Raw genomic sequence first — 19,527 nt, 5'->3', positions numbered from 1 at the left:
CAATCGCATCGATTCTAGCCTGAACGGAAATGAAAATGGTATGCAAAGTGCACTGAAAGTCTAATTCAATCTATGCCTGATCAGAGAGACATCCGTTAGATCGAAATGTCATCCGCACACACATGGTCTTATGCATGTGCACCATAATATTTCTATGGCAGGCAACTCTTACCTTTCAGATATTCTTTTGTGTTTTGCATCTTCGCCACTACCATAGGGCATTGACGAGTGCGTATGCAAATTACACTCCAGGGATTATACTAGAGGTCATTCACGGGGCATGTCATCGGTGAAGTCTGGGAAACTCGACGAACGACGTCTGACAAAAATGAGGTGTTCGAATGAAGCCATAAAACTAGAGGAAATTCCGTCTTGACATCGTTGAAACTGGGTGAGTATGGAATAATTGCGATCTCAGGATGTACATTATCGGTTTAATTTCGTGATCAGAGCGTAAATGTCGCGCAGTGCAGTGAATTCATTGAAGTTTTCAAGGTCGTTTCGCATTTGTGTACTCGCATTCACAATACGGGCTGCATAGTGCTAGTCAATGAATGATTGTCTGCAGGCTCGCTGCTACTACGTTACTCTACTACACTGCTGGCTTATTCATGGGTTACTGCACAAGAGAAATGACAATGGCACTCAACAGTTAGACAGTATGTTACTATTGAGTAGCGGACTGTGAAATGCAGCAGGTTCCTGTTCCCAAACTGTATGTCACAGCAGACATGGAAGTCTAAGGACTAGTAGTACCAGGACCCCCAGCAGTGGAAAGGTGAACTGAATCAGAAATTATGTGAATGTAGAAAAACTATTCACTACTGTACTGAACTGAGTCAGTGAGCAAATTGGTGAGTGGGTGAGGTGGCAGGTGCTGTCACTAACGTTAGTAGTAGAAGTAGCTTGACCATCTGCGACCATGTCCATGGATATGGATGGTAATTTACTGTTTGCAATTGCATATTAAATGGTCGGTAGGCCTACATGCTGCATATTTAGAATATAACCTATTGCTTTGAGTATGAGAACTAGATTCTAGCTACAGCATTACAATTTACTAGATCTAGGCCTACATGCAACCCTGGGCCTTGGCCTTGACACCTATAAACGTTACAATTGTTAATGATTGGTAGCAATTTTATTGGTGATATTGTGTAAATTTAGTGTACTTGTAGTGTAATAATACAATTGTAATTTTGGATATTGCGTCATGTTTTGGCCACCTTTACCTAAAGTGTTTTCAGATTTCATAAATTTTACTTGTATTTAGTGCTTGGTAATCATGTGGAGATGTAGTCGTCTAGATATTTTCTACATTTTATTATTATTCATATTAGACTGTCTATTATTATCATTTTTCTTTTTTGCTTTGTCTGTTTGATAATTTTCTCTGAAATCCCATTCTGCTATCACTATCTGAAATGCTCCCAAAACATTTTGTAGGGGCCTACACTGTTTTTACATGAGTTTTTCATAGAATTTGACTGGCAAAAGTTTTGAAAATAAGGACAAACGTGATTTGACAATTGTAGGTTTCTCATACAATATATTTGCACACAAGTGATTGATGATTAACATTACAACCCAGATTATTCTATTATGCTGCACACATAATGAAGTGCAGTTGTGTCGGAATCTGCCATTTACAATATTCTGTAGATCCGGTCACAGATGCTTGGTATGGCAGTAAACCAGGTTGCATTTGTCTCAGCAGTAGGTGTAGCTTTCCATAAATATCGCCCATATAAATAAATTCTGAGCAACTGATGGCACATTAATGATCTCATGAAGCAATGCATTTTTATGGGAGATTTATTTCTTTTTCTCCTTTTGTAATAGTCAAATTCTATTAGGCCAAGTACACATGAAAAAAATGTTGGGGCATATTGATTTTTTTTTTTTTTTTTTTTTTTTACTATAATACTATTTTTCAAAATGGTGATGAAAATATCAACAATTTGTGTTCCTTGTCCTTGTTCGCATTGTTTTTGAGTTGCTACATCAACTTTTTTTGATATTTTTAATACTACTTTAGGGCGGACAAAAAAACACCGGAAATTCACACACCGATTGTGTGCTGCCACGTATACATGTAGGCCTACATTGCATTTGAATTAGAATCTCCTCTACTAATAATATAGTGCGTATCCACTATGTATCGTACTGCTAGTTGAGAGTGATCTACAAACCAGCTGCTGTACTATGGGTCTGCACGCAGCTGGTGAGGTACCGGTATTGAGAAAGCGTCACAGCACATATTAAAGTGTGTTTTTACGTTGTGAATCTATGCACGCACATACAGTCATATCTTCGCACATCATGTACAACAAATGTAGATGTGCGTATGCATATTATATATTTCATGAGCTTGCACCTGGCTTGATTTCAACGGTTATTTTAATATGTACTTTTGCCCGCTACACTGTGCTGGCTAAGATGCTAGCGTAGTTTCCTCCCGCTTCGCAAATCATTTTCAAAGGTACCAACTCACTGTAAATATTTCACACCCTAAACACTTGCTTTTGAGTCTCCAACTTGCGGTAGGAGACATGTTTAGACACTTTGGTGCATTTCGGAATGATTTGATCCCTTGAATTAAAAGCTCTGTGGCGTACTCATTGCAAGCAATCGGTTGCGGTATGTATGATACATATACATTACCACAACAGTTGGTGCACGAGTATACAATATGTAAACGTACACAGCAGTGCTGTAAAATCATTCCATAATGTGTAGAAGTGCCAAACTTAATGGTAAATATTCAACTTTTACCCAACTTTGTAGTCTCAGATACTTGTAGGTTGTGAATTCTTAGGGTTAGTTTGTGCATGACTGCAATTCATTACACAAGGCATTGCAAAACTACACTAGTGCCTTGTGCTAGCTTGCAGTTGCACATGTACATAGTGTACATGTATGCAGTGGTTTCAGATCAGAAAAATAGATGTATGGATCTCCCGCATCATCTCTCAAAAAAATCTGGATGAGACACTACTTTCTTTACTTGACTGTAGATGCCCATTGCTCTTTGGTGCTACTTTGAAATGCAATATGATTATCAAATATACTTCAATGTTTACATCAATTTTATCTTCGATCTCTATAATAACTTTAAACAAAACTTCTCATGTATTTGCCATTCCTGCTTTTACTACAGCATGAAAGTACGCATAAACTGTCTACGTCAAAGGCTGTCACACAAAAATACAGCCAATGGCCCAAATTTGATTTGGGCCTGCTCCTTTCATACCAGGAGTGTACTGCTGCCCTGATCTGTCCTCTTTTTTTTTTTTCTTCTTTTTTTTTTTTTGACTGCTGTTCATGGTGAATCATCACTCCAGTGATGTTCAGATTATTTGCTTATGAAGCACCTGTAGATGAAGTAGCTGTGTCAGTTTAGGCACAGCAATGTGATTTAGACAAAATCACATGATGATTTTGTTATCCTCTTTTTTTCTGCAATGTTTTAGAAAATAGAGTAGGCAGCTTTGTCCTTTCAAAAATGTGCAGTTACGTTTAATACAAAAGTTTGTATTTCACGTGCAACCTTCTCCCCTGATATGTCCTCGTCAATAGGGTCTAGATAAAAGATAACCTATGGGACAGATAGAGACATTTATACAAGAATACATGCGACCTAATGACCAGTGGGCTCGGCATCAAATGGCTGTTTGTGTTAATACTGCATGACTTCAAAGACATAATGTGCATACATAAGCAATGTATTTAACAAATTTGACTTTTTAGACAATTTTGTGAGTGATTGAATTCACAATTGAGAACCACAGTGATGTAATGAGAAATAATCATCCCTTGCTAGGAGAAAGCTCAATGATTTCCTGCTCTGGATATATACATGGCACATTTGTCTTACGGGAGGCATTTTTCTTGGAAGTCATTAATTGCGCAAATAACATAGGCTTGCTTCATATAAACTGATGGACTCTATTCTCTGGAGAAAGTGTGACATGCATACAGTGCAATTTAGATACCATATTACAATTGTATCATGATGATAACACTTTCCAAATTAACATTCAGGACGTCTCCTTTGGCTTATACTGGTTGAGAAATTGGAGCTCATTCTTGATAATTGGAAACTTACCTGCTTATTTTATCTAAAAGTCAGTTGCAGAATGCTGAGGGAATGTGTTTTGATGAATGGCTGCATTGAAAATAGTAACTGGTTTGTGGAGTTTAATCACAATTCATTTTCAGTCCAGTGCATTTTAGTGCTCGTAGTCTGTAAGTGGTATTGCAAAACTTTGGCCCCCTTTGATTATCTTGGTATAGAAAATTCTGTCCACTCATAATGTGTAGCATGTTTGTGAACTTAACACATAGAAAGTGTACTATAAAGTCTAATTTAGGCCTTGGTGATTCAGCAAAGTATTTGTGCATGAAAAAGGAACGATCACTTTACTCCCTCATACTGTACATTGGACCCATAAACATTTTAGTAATTTTTAGATAACAGATTTATGATATCAAAGCAAGGATGTAATCTGCTTATAAGCATCAATATGGGACTGTATTCATATGGCAGTAGCTCGTAAAATCAGATAAATCTAGCCTCAACTTTGCATTCCTAAAACTATACAAAGGCTGTAAGTTACAGATTTAAAAAATGTTTCCGGCGACACTTCGTTGCGGAAGCATAAAAATAGACCAGCAAATGTTATTCAGTGGTCACTCAGTGTGACTTATTTTGTAGTCCTAGCCAAAACATTGCAATGACATACAAGGAAGCATGACAAGTTATGAACAATAAGTTTCAAAAGATCTGACAGGTGGTGAGGATCACATGAGCAGATACCATGTCACATTTGTAATGTCAGGAAAGGCTGGTATTGATTTGTGTCATAAATGGTTTATTTTATTCAGTTGTGTCAACTGTAGAAAAATTGCTACTTGGTTTTGTTAATTCAGAGAATTTACGTGTCAATACTGTAAAACGAGGAATGTTCATGTGCATTTTAATTTCGCGAATTTCGCGAGCACCAGGATTCACGAAATCAAAATGCACGCGAAAGTTCTTGTCTACATTATATGCATTGAATGCCAGTGGCTGTTCGCGAAAATTTCATGCCGCAAAAAAGGCCGTCGGCTCCAATTCGCGAAAAATTCACGCAGCGAATATATCATGTTTTACAGTACCTGATATTGATGTACGTTGTGTTAGCATAAAACTTACCTTGGATATTGCTTAATACAACGTAGTCTCAGATTTTCTGAAATGCTTGTCACAAACAAAACGCTAGTGATAATAGTAAATGTATTTGATAATGCAATTACTAGTACAGTTTGTTTTTACATGTGTTTTTCATATATTTATATAAATATATGACTATGCCATTCAGTCAGGTCTGGCATTACAGTCCATGTCCTTGTGATTACTTGCAGTTTGGGGGACTCAGCAATCTGATTGAATGGATTTGTTGTTGCTATGTCATTTTCAGCTGATACCTTGAGGTGTTAGGCCTGTTTTGCTCTGTGTGGTATAAAAGATCAGAGCTAGCATCTACAAACATGCTGCTTATCTGCCACCCTTATTGCTCTTGCAATAACGGAAGGCATCATCCTCATTTCTGTAAAAGCTGTTCAAAGTACAACAATGAAGAAACATCAGGAAAGTTATCCTTAGCTATACCCATTGTACAAATTGTAGTCTGTGTATACACTTGTAGTGTACTGCTCAGTGACTGACTTTGATATTTGTGGTTTTATGCACAGTCAGCGAACTGTAATTAGGATGGGGGCATTAAATGTATTTGTATTGACAGGTGCAATGTACTGAAGTGTCTTTGCCCTTTCATATACTATTTTTTTTTCCCGTTTGTATGTGTGTAGAAATCAACTGACTGAAATTTGGTGGCACTCAAAGATTACAAATTCCGGCACCAGATTCTTAAATCTCTTTCACATGGATTTGAATGAAAGAGGCATCTCCTAATTGCTAATTCTGGTTTGAAACACAAGTGCACAATTCAAACTTATATCCCGTAACTAAAAACAGCTTGCATTTTATATTTTTGTTTACTCTACCCCAGTAAGATGTACTCTCTCAAATGGGATGCTTTGTGGAGCAAAGCACTTCCCACTTTTACATGATCCTCCTCAGCTGTAAATTGGGCTACAACCTAACAAGCATCAATAGGTCACAACACATAGGCTACTCCCATTACATACTTTTGCCACGTGTAGATATGCACACATACATTACTTGATTGAACACAGACCTCTTGCTGTCTCACAGGATGCATGACGCAGCGTTAACATCATTTGTAGGGAAAACATCAATAGGCTTGATTTGAGTGCTGCTGATACCTGAATGCTCTCATCAGCACAGATGCATAATTCCAGACAGGGCTGCATCAACCCAGCTTTCCAAGGCCGTTGAATGCTCATTGATAACAATTTTATTTGATGCGCACAATGCACCCTTGATTTGCCATGCTATCTTGCATGGCTGAGGGTATGAATAGGAACATGACTTGCTTTCATTAAATACAGTTCACTGCATTAAATGATATGTTACACAAGTAATTATTCACTCAATGTGTAACACCTGCTGCCATGGGGGGGGGGGGGGGGGATGGATAGAGGACCGGAAGGGAAGGATATTTTATGAAGCTTGTACTTCAGGTAAATTCAGATCATTGCCAAAATGCTCCTACCTCTACTACTATGACTGCTGCTTCTACCAATGACGATATTGACGGTAGTAGTGATATCAATTCTGATAATAACAAAATTATTTGTACCCAAGTGCCTTACACTGTAAGTTGCAACTGATAAGTCAATACTGTAGTATAGCAAGAAATTTGAGTGGGCAATGGTCAATCTTCAATGTCAACAATTTGTTATGCATACGTATGTGTGTGTTTTTCTGCTAGTCAGTGTGTCTGTCACTTTGAAGCCATTTTACTCCCCAGTCAGTCATTTACTTGCCACATAATTGCCGTCTTGATGATCACCGTGGGATTTGTAGGAACTAACATTGCAACGTAGTGGTACCCCTTTTCAGAATTATACAGCCTGGCAGTGGCAGCTGGACTTAGAAGATTCTGGTACATTTCTTGCACAGAACTTTGTTGACGTACATTGTAGCCTAACAGAGTTCCCTACAGATCTGTAATATATTGAAATGGATTCAGTTAATTCATGAAAATGGAGCTGAAAGTGCCCAAGTATGAATGTGCTCAGGCAGTGTGTGAAAGTTTGATGTATGGTACTGGTCAGTGGAGAGATAATCACTCTATATGTCTGCCTCTGCTGTTTTCTACCTCGACATGGCATGCATAATGTACAAAGTGACCTGAGACTTGCATAAATACTCATCAAACGCAAAAACACACAAACCCCAAAACAAACACGGTTACGTTGTACAACATTTCTACTGATTGTCTGTGGAAATGGACTGTTTATGTTCACATAACATTTTGATCTCATAAATTTTGTCCGAGATAGTACTAAATTAGCCTACTGTGATGAGAACACAGTCATTTGAACTGGAGTCGACTATGTAGTACTGCTACTGCCAGTGGTTTTAAAAAAGAAAACAGTGCAACAAATAATAGGCCTATTGACCCTGATGATAAATATTGATAACAATCATTGTCACCCTCCTAATGTGACCCACATTGCTCCAGTGCACCATATGCAAGTTCTAGACATACATGTTTATCATCTTTATGGTAGGTATTGAGGGTGAAATTTGACATTCAGTTGATATGCCCTACACGTACCTATCGAAAAGACAATGTTGACAACCACAGTGTCAGTAGTATGATGGTAAATATATTGATGATGATAAGGGTAATGAGTGTAAATAATGAAAAGTGTTTAAATTGAATAATAATGGTATCAATTATGTGTGATGTAAAGATAGTGTATTGGCAACACAAGTGAAATCTGACAATGACTTTATAAAATGAATATAAAAGCAAACAGTGTTTGGATTTTAGTATCCTGTCAGGAAAGGAATTGATTTGGGATGCTGGCATGATTATAATACCAGGTAGGCGTGCACTTTTACCTCAGATTGTGCTTAAAGGGGAGATCTGTTTATGTTTGCAAAACCAGCAAAACTAATAAATGGATAGGGTTAGGAAGTATTTCAACTGACAGTGTTTTGAGAAAGTGCATGGTAGCACCTACATGTTTAAGATGCAGCTGTTCAGTATTTGTTTTTGCTGTATGCGGCTTAGAGATAGTCTACTGTTAACATGCATGATGGAATCAGATTTTGCCAACTGTGTGTTTTTTAATGACAAGTAACAGGATGTACGGTTGATATATTATGCACTTACAGTTGGCTCTGCTTTAATGTCAACTTTGCCTGTGTTGCAGTATATTTACTGACCAAACTATGGACAGTGCACATTAAAATACAAATTTGTGGAAGTTGAAAATCACATTTTATACGTTATAGGTCATAGCTTGGTCTCCCATTCCAACGGATTTGACCTACAGGTGGTTTGCTGGTATGCAGACTACTTTTCTTTTGAGTTAATTTGTTTCATGTTCCAGCAGTGGTTATGTGCACCCATGTCTCTCTGGAATTCAGTGAGGATTAACAATATTATCTGTTCACCAGCTTTCTGCATGTTGTGTGGGAAGAGAAGCCAGGTGTTACTATGAAAATAACTTTGAATTTACAGCAATTTGACAAGACCTTTATCCGTGGAATGTAGAATGACAACAATGATGAGGTTCTGGAGTGCAAGAGAGGAGGATAGTGTCTGAATATCAATAACGAAGTAGGCAGTGGCAGTGGCAGAGTAGTTCATGCCGACTAACGCAAGCCGGGCAGCTTGGGCTGAGCAGTAAGGCAGATGATGGCGCGATGATGCTTCTGCAGCCCAGAAAATCTGGCTGGTGTGGCTGAGGGGAGAAGGTCGACATTGATTTTCTCAGGTTGGATCATGATCATGTAGGGAACTGGGAAGCTTGTACTTTGTTGGCATCTAGAGAATCAAATTTCCTCTTTCAGATGAAATGGATGCAAGTCTTCTGGGTGGATGAAAATCTTCTCCTTTCCTTCTGACCTGCTACCAGTCATTATATGAATATGCCGTACCTACAAATTTTTGTAGTCTGACTTATACACCTGTAAGCGAGGCAGCATAGTACGTCAGTGTTGTCTCGTAGTATTGCCTTTGGCAGAAAATTTAGTTCCCAAATGCCTCGATGGGCAGCAAATTATTCAACATTGTGACATACATGTCAGCTTGTGTCTTGTCAGTTAGGTACTACATACCACACCACCATCATGGGGGGCTGTGCTACTACGGCTGAGGCTGATGAGGCCGAAGTTGAGGTTACTGATCACTTCCCCTTGCGCTGTGTGCGAGGCTGGCTGCTGCTAGCAGTTTGCAGATTAGCTTATTCTCCCTGCCTTCCCTGGAGTTTCTGCTGAAGAAATCTTCTAACACTGCAGTATAATTTGTATAATGTTTGTTAGATATATTGCATTGCAGCCATACTTCTTCTCACTTATTAAAAGTATGCAATCTTGTCTTTTCCTAGAGCTCTCAGCAGGGTCTAGTATGTTTCATCTCAAAGCACAGCTGGTGTTTTGTTGGGAGATATTTCATATCCATATAATGTTTTGAGATTTAAAGAAAAAGATCAGTGGAAAAAGGTTACACTAATTGAGTACTCTAAGGGGTTCAGTTTATGCTAGTGAACTGTACATTCTAGCAATACAATATGGAGAATGTAGCATAGTCTGACTACATAGGTACACATTTTACAGCTCACACTATGATGTCATCCAATGCCATACTTTCTCTTGATCCAATAGCTTATATTCCTAAGATGGTATATGCATTTTCAGAATGCTCTTTTACTTGATTATACTACAAGATATGAAACCTTCATAATCTCTTTTTGCAAGCCTCAATTACCCTTTCCTGTGTGATACACCCATTTTGTTATTTTTAGTTTTCTTCAGTGGTTTTTTAATATGGTTGGGAAAGAATTAACTTCATAAACAAATGGAAACTGAACATGTTTAAGTATGATGGTAGGGCAAATTAAATGTTTGAACACTTGCACAAAGTACTGTAATTTGCACGCTTCCATAGAATGCATCGCTCATACATGTACCTTTATATTAAGCATCGTGAGCCTAAACTGTACAATTATTTTAAATTGTCATACCGTACATGTAGCAAGGCTTGATACTTAATTTTTTCTTGGTGGCCTGTTCAGGCCACCAAAATCATCAAATGCCACTGATTGGTGGGGCAACAGTGAAATTTTGCATCATGAAAAAATAAAGAAATGCAGTAAAATTAGAATAATTTGATAAACATTAAATGATTATAAATCATGATAATCATGTAAAAATTGGCATAATTGGCTTATGTCGAGCCTTATACACGCTGTGTAGGCACAGTACACGTATGTGCCCACTGCTCTGGGTAAGACACTATTATGACATTAATTACGTGATCTCAGGTGTGTCTGAAAGAAAAAAAAAAAACTGCTTTGAAATGAATTCTAAAATTTCAAATACAATGGCAGAAAGTTGACACTCATTTGTGTCACCTACACTTTGCTGTTCCTTTTCAAATGACTTTAATTGATGACAGGATAACGGCTCTTTAATAGCACCTGCAGAAGTTTTCTTACAACTGCAATGGAGAGACGAAGGCCCCCCAAACTTTCATTGTCTTAAGTGATGCTTAGCATACATTGTACCTCTGTGGTTTGCAACAAAATGAGCCTCTGTTGGTTCAGCCCGTCATTAAAATCGTTCAAACTCCTCGCAGGAGTTTCGTAGATTGACCAGTAATGAGTGCTCATGAGGATGGGTTGACTCATTTTAATGTTGGCTGGCTCGATACTGCCCCCTGCTCTGCCCCACAATGAACTTTTCTGCTTTCACCCCTTGTCTAATGTAGGGGACAATTCTCATCAAAAGTACATTACATACAATGTTGTATCATATGTAAAGTATACAAATGCATCAAAGGATATTAGCTTGATAGTGCTTTTCTCCACATTAGAGACAGAGAAAAAAAAAATACTGCTAGATAAATTATATAAAATTTGTTTTCTTGATGTGAAAGCTGAAAAGAAAGTGAGGTGATTTTAAATTAAAGATTCAAATGTGCTGTGAAAATACCTGGGCTGTTTCTTGTTTGTTTTTGTGAAAGTTACCTGCCATCACGTTTTAAATGTTGCCACTGGCAGTGCTTGCCGAATTTGAATGAGCCCTCGCCCAATATTTTCCGGCTAACTGGCAATAGACAACTGTTGTGTTTTTTGCCTGGCCTGCAATGTTTGATGCTAGCAGTTCTGATACAGTACTGACCAAATAATGCACAAGTTATACAATCAAGTGATTACATGAACATGTGCGCACACTCAAGTTTAATTAACCACAGCGTACTTGTTGCAAGCTTGGCTGTTCACTTTCGCTCAAAACATGCTGCTTACACGTTCGTACTTTGGCCATGGCACATGCATTCCTCATTCTGTTGGCATCCTCTTGCAATATTCAAATACAATGACCCGCGAACGACTTGTGCCATAGTTTGCATGGACCGTGTGATGCACATTATTTGTGATACTTTCGTGACAAAAACTCCTTCCATCCAACCAACACAAACGGGTTTATTTGGTAAAAAACTGATAATGGCAATGCTGATATGTAACTGATACTCTATAATGTCTATTCATATACAATGTACATTGTAAATAACACAGTGTACATTCAATTGAAAAGAACTCTTCAGTGATATGTGCTCACATGCACAAGCTGTAGTATCAATTATTTAAGTGCCTGGATATTACAGGCCCCTACTTACCGATGTACAAGTTACCGGTATGCTTGTTACACTACGAGTACCTCAAAATAGTACAGATTTAAGCACTGTTGTTCTCATATTTTCGTGTTCTCAGTATATCGTATAATATAATTGTTTTTTGCGTCTGTTGCTTTAGAAAAATATACTTCTGCTTTCAGATTGACATGATGAAGGGAAACCGTTCTCTGTAATGCATGCTTATTAGAGAATATTGTGTATTCATGGAAAGTGCAGTCTTCATGTAAACAAACTGGATAAGAACTGAACACACAAATAATACACACTTGGTACATGAGAAGATGAACATGGACTTTTGATGATTTTATTCCCTTGTTTGTGCATTTTAAAAGCCTTTGCAGAAATTTGCATTCCTGCAGGGGGCAGAGTGAGTGTAATTTAGTTTGAGTGCCAATCAAAATTGCTGCATTGTACTTCTTACATGTCCAGAATACATGGAACAGAAGCATTTTTTTTTTTTCATTTCTGCGATCTTCAGCGGAGTTGTGTGTGTACAAAAAAAAAAAAAAAAAAGTACCTCAGGCTCTTTGCCAGCACTTTCACATGGAACTGAAAGGAAAGTTGGAAAGCATCTTATGACAGATGTACAGTGATGTGGGATTAATGTTCAGTTTAACTCTTCATTTCTCGTTTATTTTGCATGTTTCTTATTCATTTTAGTACTTAATTGTTAAGAGGTAAGTTGGGAATTCATTTGAAACTCCCCAATTGTTAAATGAGGTGATCTGCAACCTTTTGAAAATATTTTGTACTTAGTACCATACTTCAGATATTAGATTTTTTTTCTTACTCATAAGAGTTGTTAGATGTTGGTACAGTGTACATGTTCTGGCTTTAATTCATGTACGTGAATGGAGCAAGTAGAAATCTGTGTAATGATGGATTAACCCTTAACCTGTTGAGGATTAGTCCCAAGTATACCTAGGCAGATATCTATTGGAAATGCGTGTCGTAGCAAAATCAGTCCGTCCTCAATGGGTTAATGACTGTAAAACACAATATATTTGTGGCATGAAATTTTTGCGAATTGGAGTCAAAGGCCTTTTTTGCGCCATGAAATTTTTGCGAGTTGCCTCTTACATTCAATGCATATAGTGTAGACAAGAACTTTCACGTGCATTGTAATTTCGCAAATTTTGGCTCTCGCGAAATTAAAATGCACGCGAACATTCCTTGTTTTACAATAGAGGTATGATGTGGAATGTTGAAGTAATTGATGTGACTATACAAGGTTTTTCTCTTTTTATTTTTCATTTTCATTAAAAAGATTGCAGCCTTCATAGGCAAATTCTTCCATTAGCCACCAAATATGACATCAAGATGAAATTTGATTGAAGAGAAGTATCATTCAAAGAGAGATTGTATCGTTCAAAGTGAAAGTGAAACTGGAGACAGGTTAAGTGTTGACAGAGGAGATGATTTCTGGAAATTATTTGTGGATTTCTTCTTTAAAGGGAAACTACACTTCATATTACAGTTGACTTTTATGAAATAAATGAATTTAATAAAAAAAAACACAACTTTGATTATATTAAACTATACTCTCGATACAGTTATAAAAAAGATAATTTCATGACAACCAGACAACTAGAATAATTACTGTTTTGTGAAACACTGATAATCAGCTGTAGTCATCACATAATTTGCAAGTATTGAAGGTGATGATGTACATTGTAATTGCTTTACATGCCCAGTCTGGAAGCACTGTGACAAAAGCTTGCTACAAGAAGAAGAGCTAGCTCTCAGAAATCTTGATTGATACGTCATTCAGCCAGGCAGGCATTTTTGATAACCGAGAGAGGTATGCAGTAGAATGAAAAACTGAATTTATCTTGAACTGAATCTTGTATCAAAATGCATTTGCTTTTGAGAAATATGTTTCAACCCATCATTGCATTTCCTACCCAATGCAGCATCCCATGGATAAGAGAACAGAAAAAGAGATAAATGAGCAAATAGATGGTACGCAAAGAAGGGGCGGTAAACTGATGTTCTAAAGGGTACTTCTGTGCATCCATCCATTAGCTTTTATGTTTTTGACCGCCTAAGCCTGCTTGTTGATGTAAGTCGGCATTGTTGGATCTCACAGCCTGTGATTTACTTCCCCAAACCCAGTTGAGACAGTTTGCTTTTGCAGGGCATTGCACGGCCTGACATTGTATTTGGCATTGTTCATATTGGACGTTCTGATTTATCATTGGCTGAAAGCTAATCGGAATATTTTTTCCTTTGTATTTGTGTTTTAATATTGCATGTTTTACCTTTTGCTGTAAGTCTTGTACAAATGCAAGAGCTGCCTGCGAACAGCGAGCCCAATCTCATACCTAATGAACATCTAAGTAGATGAGTATGTTCAAATGGTCCCTCTATTTTGTGTGCCTTCCTCCAAAGATAAGTCAATTTGATCGCTTCCACAGAATTCCTGCCCCCATGTCAATGACATCTGTTCAATGCAAAAGTACAAGGCAAACATGATTTCCATGCTGCTGATGCACTGCCTTGTTTTGTTCAGCAAATTGCTATTTATTGTTAAGAATCAAGCAGCTTAACTAAGTTTGAAATTACACTTATAAAAGTTTGCCATTGCACATTGAGCAGCACATGAATTATATAAAGCAATCATTATCCACTTGTCATAAATGATATTTATTACCATATAAATTCTTAAACTGATGAAAAATAGTTCCTTCAGTTCTGTCATTAATGGAATTTACAATAATTTTGTTGTTGTAATAGTCTGTTTCAATGTGTTTTTTTGGTGGAGTATTCTGATGAATTACAAAAACATTGAATATAGAGTAGAATAACAGGGGTAACCAAGAATGTGTATTGGTGCTACATTTTTTCCCAAGACAAGCCTCATAGGATATGTAGGAGATTTTACAACCAGTTGTGTTTGAATCCCTTCAAATATTATTAGTCAATGGCCCCACTGACTCATACTTCATATTACCAAGTTGCTAAATTGTGAAAGAAAAATGAAAGACTTTATTTGAAATCGTACTAATCTAGCCAGCTACAAAAGAAAGTGAAACCCCCCAAAAGGATGAAAATATCTTTCTTTAACATTCATGTCAATATCCAAATTTGTATGAAACTTTCTTCTGTGAAATAATGAAAGTGGTACTATGATAAATGAAATGTAATTACTGAGTAAAGAACATTATAAAAATGTGTGAAATTATGTTGTGTTACAGTGTATAATCAGCGGCATATACAGGATGCTACTTTTATTGCATTACACAACAATGCAACATATATTGTATATATATTTTTACTGGGAGAAAGAAAGAGAGGGATGTAAATATGTCATGAAAAACTTGCACTAACTTTTACATCAGCAGTGAGTGTTGAGGCTGGTTTTGAAGAAGTATAGTTTGTGAATTTGTATAAAATACACGTAACTGTACACCATATACAAAAAAAAAACAAAAAAAAAAACTCAGCTACATTTATGTCTTTACAGTTTACATTACACAGGGTTATGGAATAGCCAACTGAATTCTCTAGTCATTGACATGCTGTTCCTTGTCTTCTCTCTTTCACCAGTGGAAATTAGATCAGTTTTTAGCATTTTACTGAGCCGTATGGATGTTGGGAAATGTGTTGGGAGTGGGAAAAAGCAGTCTTCATCGTATCTGCCGTGCTATTGCAGAACATTGCACCAAATGCATTGTCGAGTCTGCCATTCAGTAAAATCATTACAGACAGCTGTTGCAGAGTTGTAAAGGCCTCACCAGGGAAAGATGAAGTGTTGCAGTGCCAGCGACATACTCTGAACCTGACATTTACTCATCTCTGCTTGCCAAACCTTCACAGGTTCGCTGCCATCCCTGGCCACCTGCATTTCATGTTAAGTGCAACATTAAAAGGCTACGATTGGCAGCGATTGTAATTGGCATGTTGCCACGCTCGCTGTGCTGATTGTTGTATATAGCCCCTACATATGCCGTTTGAGAATAAATTGATGATGCAGTGAGATACATCAGCTGGGCTGTGTAGGCTTCGGGGGAGGGTGTATTGTGTGTGGGTCTCGTGTACATATGCAAAGTTCAGCGGAAACTTGAGCCTGCAAGTGTGTAGAATGTGAACATTCGTACAGGCCTCTTCTGCGTTGAGATTGTGTAGGTGTGTGCAATCTGCCAGACTATACACATGGGGGAAAAAATGGGATGCTCGCTTCCAGATTAGTTGATCGTTTTTGCAAAAGGGCACTTCGCTGTTTTCGGTATTGAAGTGATGTTTACGGGAGAATGCCACTGATGATACATGTATACTCTTTCTGTGTTTGCAGAAACAAACAGTTTGTGTAAATTTTGGGTTCCACTTGTTGCTCATTCTATTGATGTGTATGAGGTAGCACTCTACAAGAATTTCTTGCTTTGAAGAAAAAAAAATCGGTTACATATCATTTCATAGAGTTTGTCTCATGACAAATCATAAAAACATTTGAAGTCTTTTGTTTGAGTGGAATTTATGGCTGAACCACAGTGTAGGTATGAGAAACTAACTGCCTTTTGTTCTGTCTTGTGTTGATTGTTTTACCAGGTGGGTGTCATCTAGATGGAACACAGGATTCCTGTGGCTGTGCAGTGTAACCTGGAGCTTCGTGCCATTTTGACAAGCTATCACGAGACAGCTGTCCAAAAGTAGGAAGATGGGAACTTAAAGCAAGTGGTTTGATTTGAACGGGCACTTACTTGTTGGAGTCGCTGTCATCTAATGGGTAGTTACAATGCAAAGCCTAGCACTTCAGACGAAAGAAATCACAGCGTTCAACCAACGACCACCAAAGAACTATCTAACTGTCATAACTCACATCCGTTCACGATCGAGGACACATCAGACACAGACGGGGAAGAGACCGAGGCGAACAAGGCTGCCACCGAGGAATCCTCACCTCAGGTAAAGCAAACCCAGAAACCGAGTGAGGCGGTGATGCAGGATGAACACCGCCAGCGGGAGTTGGCACAAGAACGACACAGAGAAGAGTCAAGGGCGCCCTCGGGCAGCTCCACAGAATCTGCCTCACATCATGGACTGTACAACCCGTTGGGCGCATCGGATGGGGGTAGGTCCTACCCCAGTGTACCAGCTACCTCTGCTGTAGCAGGGGCTGGCTTGAACCCAGGAACTTTGCCAATGTTACAGTACCCAGGTCAGCCAGCACCACCCCTCGTTGCCATCAATCCGTCTTCAACAACAGCTGTGTTTGCACCATACCCAAGCGCGTTCACAGCCCCTGCTGCAGCCTACTCCAATCTGCACAGCAGCTCCAATCCCAGACCATACCATGGTATCGAGTCCTACTCGGCAATGCTTGCTAGCATGGGAAATCAGGCACAACAGCACCTGCAGGGTCACCTCATTCCGACTCCACCCTACTTCCAGGGTGGCTACATCCCTGCAGGTTACACCCCTCTCTCACCGATGATGGCTGGCGTTGTCCCAACCTCCAAGGGGATGTTCCCCGAAGGGGGCTACTTACCCACAGCTGTCGCTCCCCACGTCCTGACAGGAATCCTACCTAGTAGTGCCCTAGTGTCACCAGCAGGATCTCACACAGAAAAACCTGGGGATGAGCGTGGTAGAGCCAGTCCAGAAAAGCACTACCCATCCACGAGACTCTTGAATGAGGTTCGTGAGCGAGAACAACAGATCCTGGAGAGCCGAAGACTGGCAGAGATGTCCCAGTTGTCTCCTTCGGCTCAGATTCATCGAAGCATCCCGGAGGCAAGGGTGTCACCATTCCAGCAGGTTTCCAATGCGGGATCCTACAGAGTAGCCATCCAGGACCACGGTGAACGACCAGACTCCAAGGGTCCATCGCCAAATAAGCCAATGCACATGCCAACCTCAAAGGTATATTGTTTATAATATACAGTCAAAGTTTATGATGTGTTTCAGCAAATTGTCAAAATTAGAGGTCAAAATTAGAGGAAATTTGTAACTCATGTAGGCAAGGGAGCAGAAACACCAAAATCAGTAAATTTTGATCAAATCAAAGAAATGTCAGAAAGCCATTGCTCTTTAAATGTTTGGTCACTTGACATGGTTCAAAAAATGTACTTCGAGCAAATTGCCAATGTCATACGACTTTGCATCACAAACCAACACAGAAGTTTCTGGATAAGATTTTTTGGAGTAGTATAGATTTTGAAAGAAGAGATTCTAAGCTTCAGGATGATGTAAGATTCATGAAATAATAGAAAATAACCCCCCTCCCCCCATAATGTTACTTTGAGAAAAGCAGCTACTACTGACTGTTTTACAAAGCTCTTGCAGGGTATTTGTGTATTATTTCACATGTCGTTCAAAGAAAATGTGCAAAAACATATCAGACAGAGGAAACATGGCATTGAACTAAAAAAAAGCAACAGCAAGAACAAAAAGAGCCAAAACCTTTGTTTTAAAAACCATCACTTTCACTAAGATTTATGCTTCCAAACTTGAGATTAACAGGATTGTCCCTTCCAGAAATACTTACAAGTTTGAGATCAGAAGTGTTGATTTGAAGTGTATATTTTTTCGAACTTACTGGGAATTAACTTTTTTTTTGTCTTTTTGTGAGTTTTGTGGGTATAGTGGCTGTTGCAAGGTAACTTCAATCATTTATCATATCAATATTTATCAATCAATAATCATATTCAATACCATGCCAACACCTGAACCGACTCTCTAACTCTCAGATTATATTCCAAGTTTGTTTGTACTGAGCTAATGTTATCAAGAACTTGTTTCTTTGTAAAATTCTCCTTCAAAATTTCATGTTTTATTGAAATAGTACATGAAAAAATAGTGAGTTTTTTCAATCCATATTTTGTGTACATTAAGAAGCTATGGTATTAACTGAACCCTCTACATAAACTGCAATCATAATAGTGTATACTATAGTAATGGTTTCGGTCGTTCGGATACAGTTTACCATATTACCCTCATCTAATTGCATGCTAAAAGCTTCGACCAAGATGATATAACCCCCACCCTGAAATATGCAAGAGTATAAATGACAGCTTGTATGCTAGAGCAAACACTCAGAAATGAAAGTTAATGAGGTCATATGGTATTGCAGTAATCTACTATGTATGTATTCATCTCCACAGTATACAAGGAGAGACATTGCATCTATTGTTTTGTGATTGCATTCAACAGTTAAAAACCTTCAAGTATTTTATATTAACATTACCCCATATCTACTGCCTGGGAAATCATCAATGTATGTTATTTTTTTTATTCTCTGCATAAAAGAAATCTATTTAGTGCTCTGATTTCAGGTATATGAAGTGAAGCTTAAAGGTGATTTCCCAGAATAGATGATACAATTAGCAGGTGTTAGTGTTCGGTCCTGCCATTTTTAACTTTGGGATGACCTAGTGTCGTGACTGGTATTCCATTCAGACCTACTGTGTCTTAAAATATAGCAACAGTCGAGGTTCAAAAACAGGAAGACGACCAGAGAAAACTGTTATTACAGTTGCAGTTTTTCACATGTCACATGACATTCTGGAGTTCTAGTGAAAGTCATGTGGCTCACAAGATTTTCCTATTGTGCCAATGGTCACTCATCAGAAGCAATGATGAATTTAATGGGTATGTCCCGGCCATGTAATCGTAAATGAAGGGATATGTTGAGGTCATGTTTGAGCTGCAGTCTGTCACTCTGAATACAGTGATTGTGTCATTC

The 19,527-nt window shown here is 38.3% G+C and overlaps 1 protein-coding gene across 1 annotated transcript in view; it reads left to right on the top strand.

The window, feature by feature from the left end:
• The first annotated feature begins 304 nt into the window (after positions 1–304).
• The window catches only part of LOC140233082 (uncharacterized), a 32,203-nt gene continuing 12,980 nt past the window's right edge, over positions 305–19,527 (top strand). The window contains exons 1-2 of the mRNA XM_072313196.1: positions 305–391; positions 16,392–17,705. Of these exons, the coding sequence (XP_072169297.1) occupies positions 16,566–17,705 (1,140 nt within the window). The 5' untranslated portion in view covers positions 305–391; positions 16,392–16,565. The remainder of the gene's footprint in view (positions 392–16,391; positions 17,706–19,527) is intronic.

Source organism: Diadema setosum, chromosome 9 (assembly GCF_964275005.1).
Source record: "Diadema setosum chromosome 9, eeDiaSeto1, whole genome shotgun sequence".
NCBI classification, from domain to species: Eukaryota; Metazoa; Echinodermata; class Echinoidea; order Diadematoida; family Diadematidae; genus Diadema; species Diadema setosum.
This window is presented reverse-complemented; position numbering and strand designations above follow the sequence as displayed.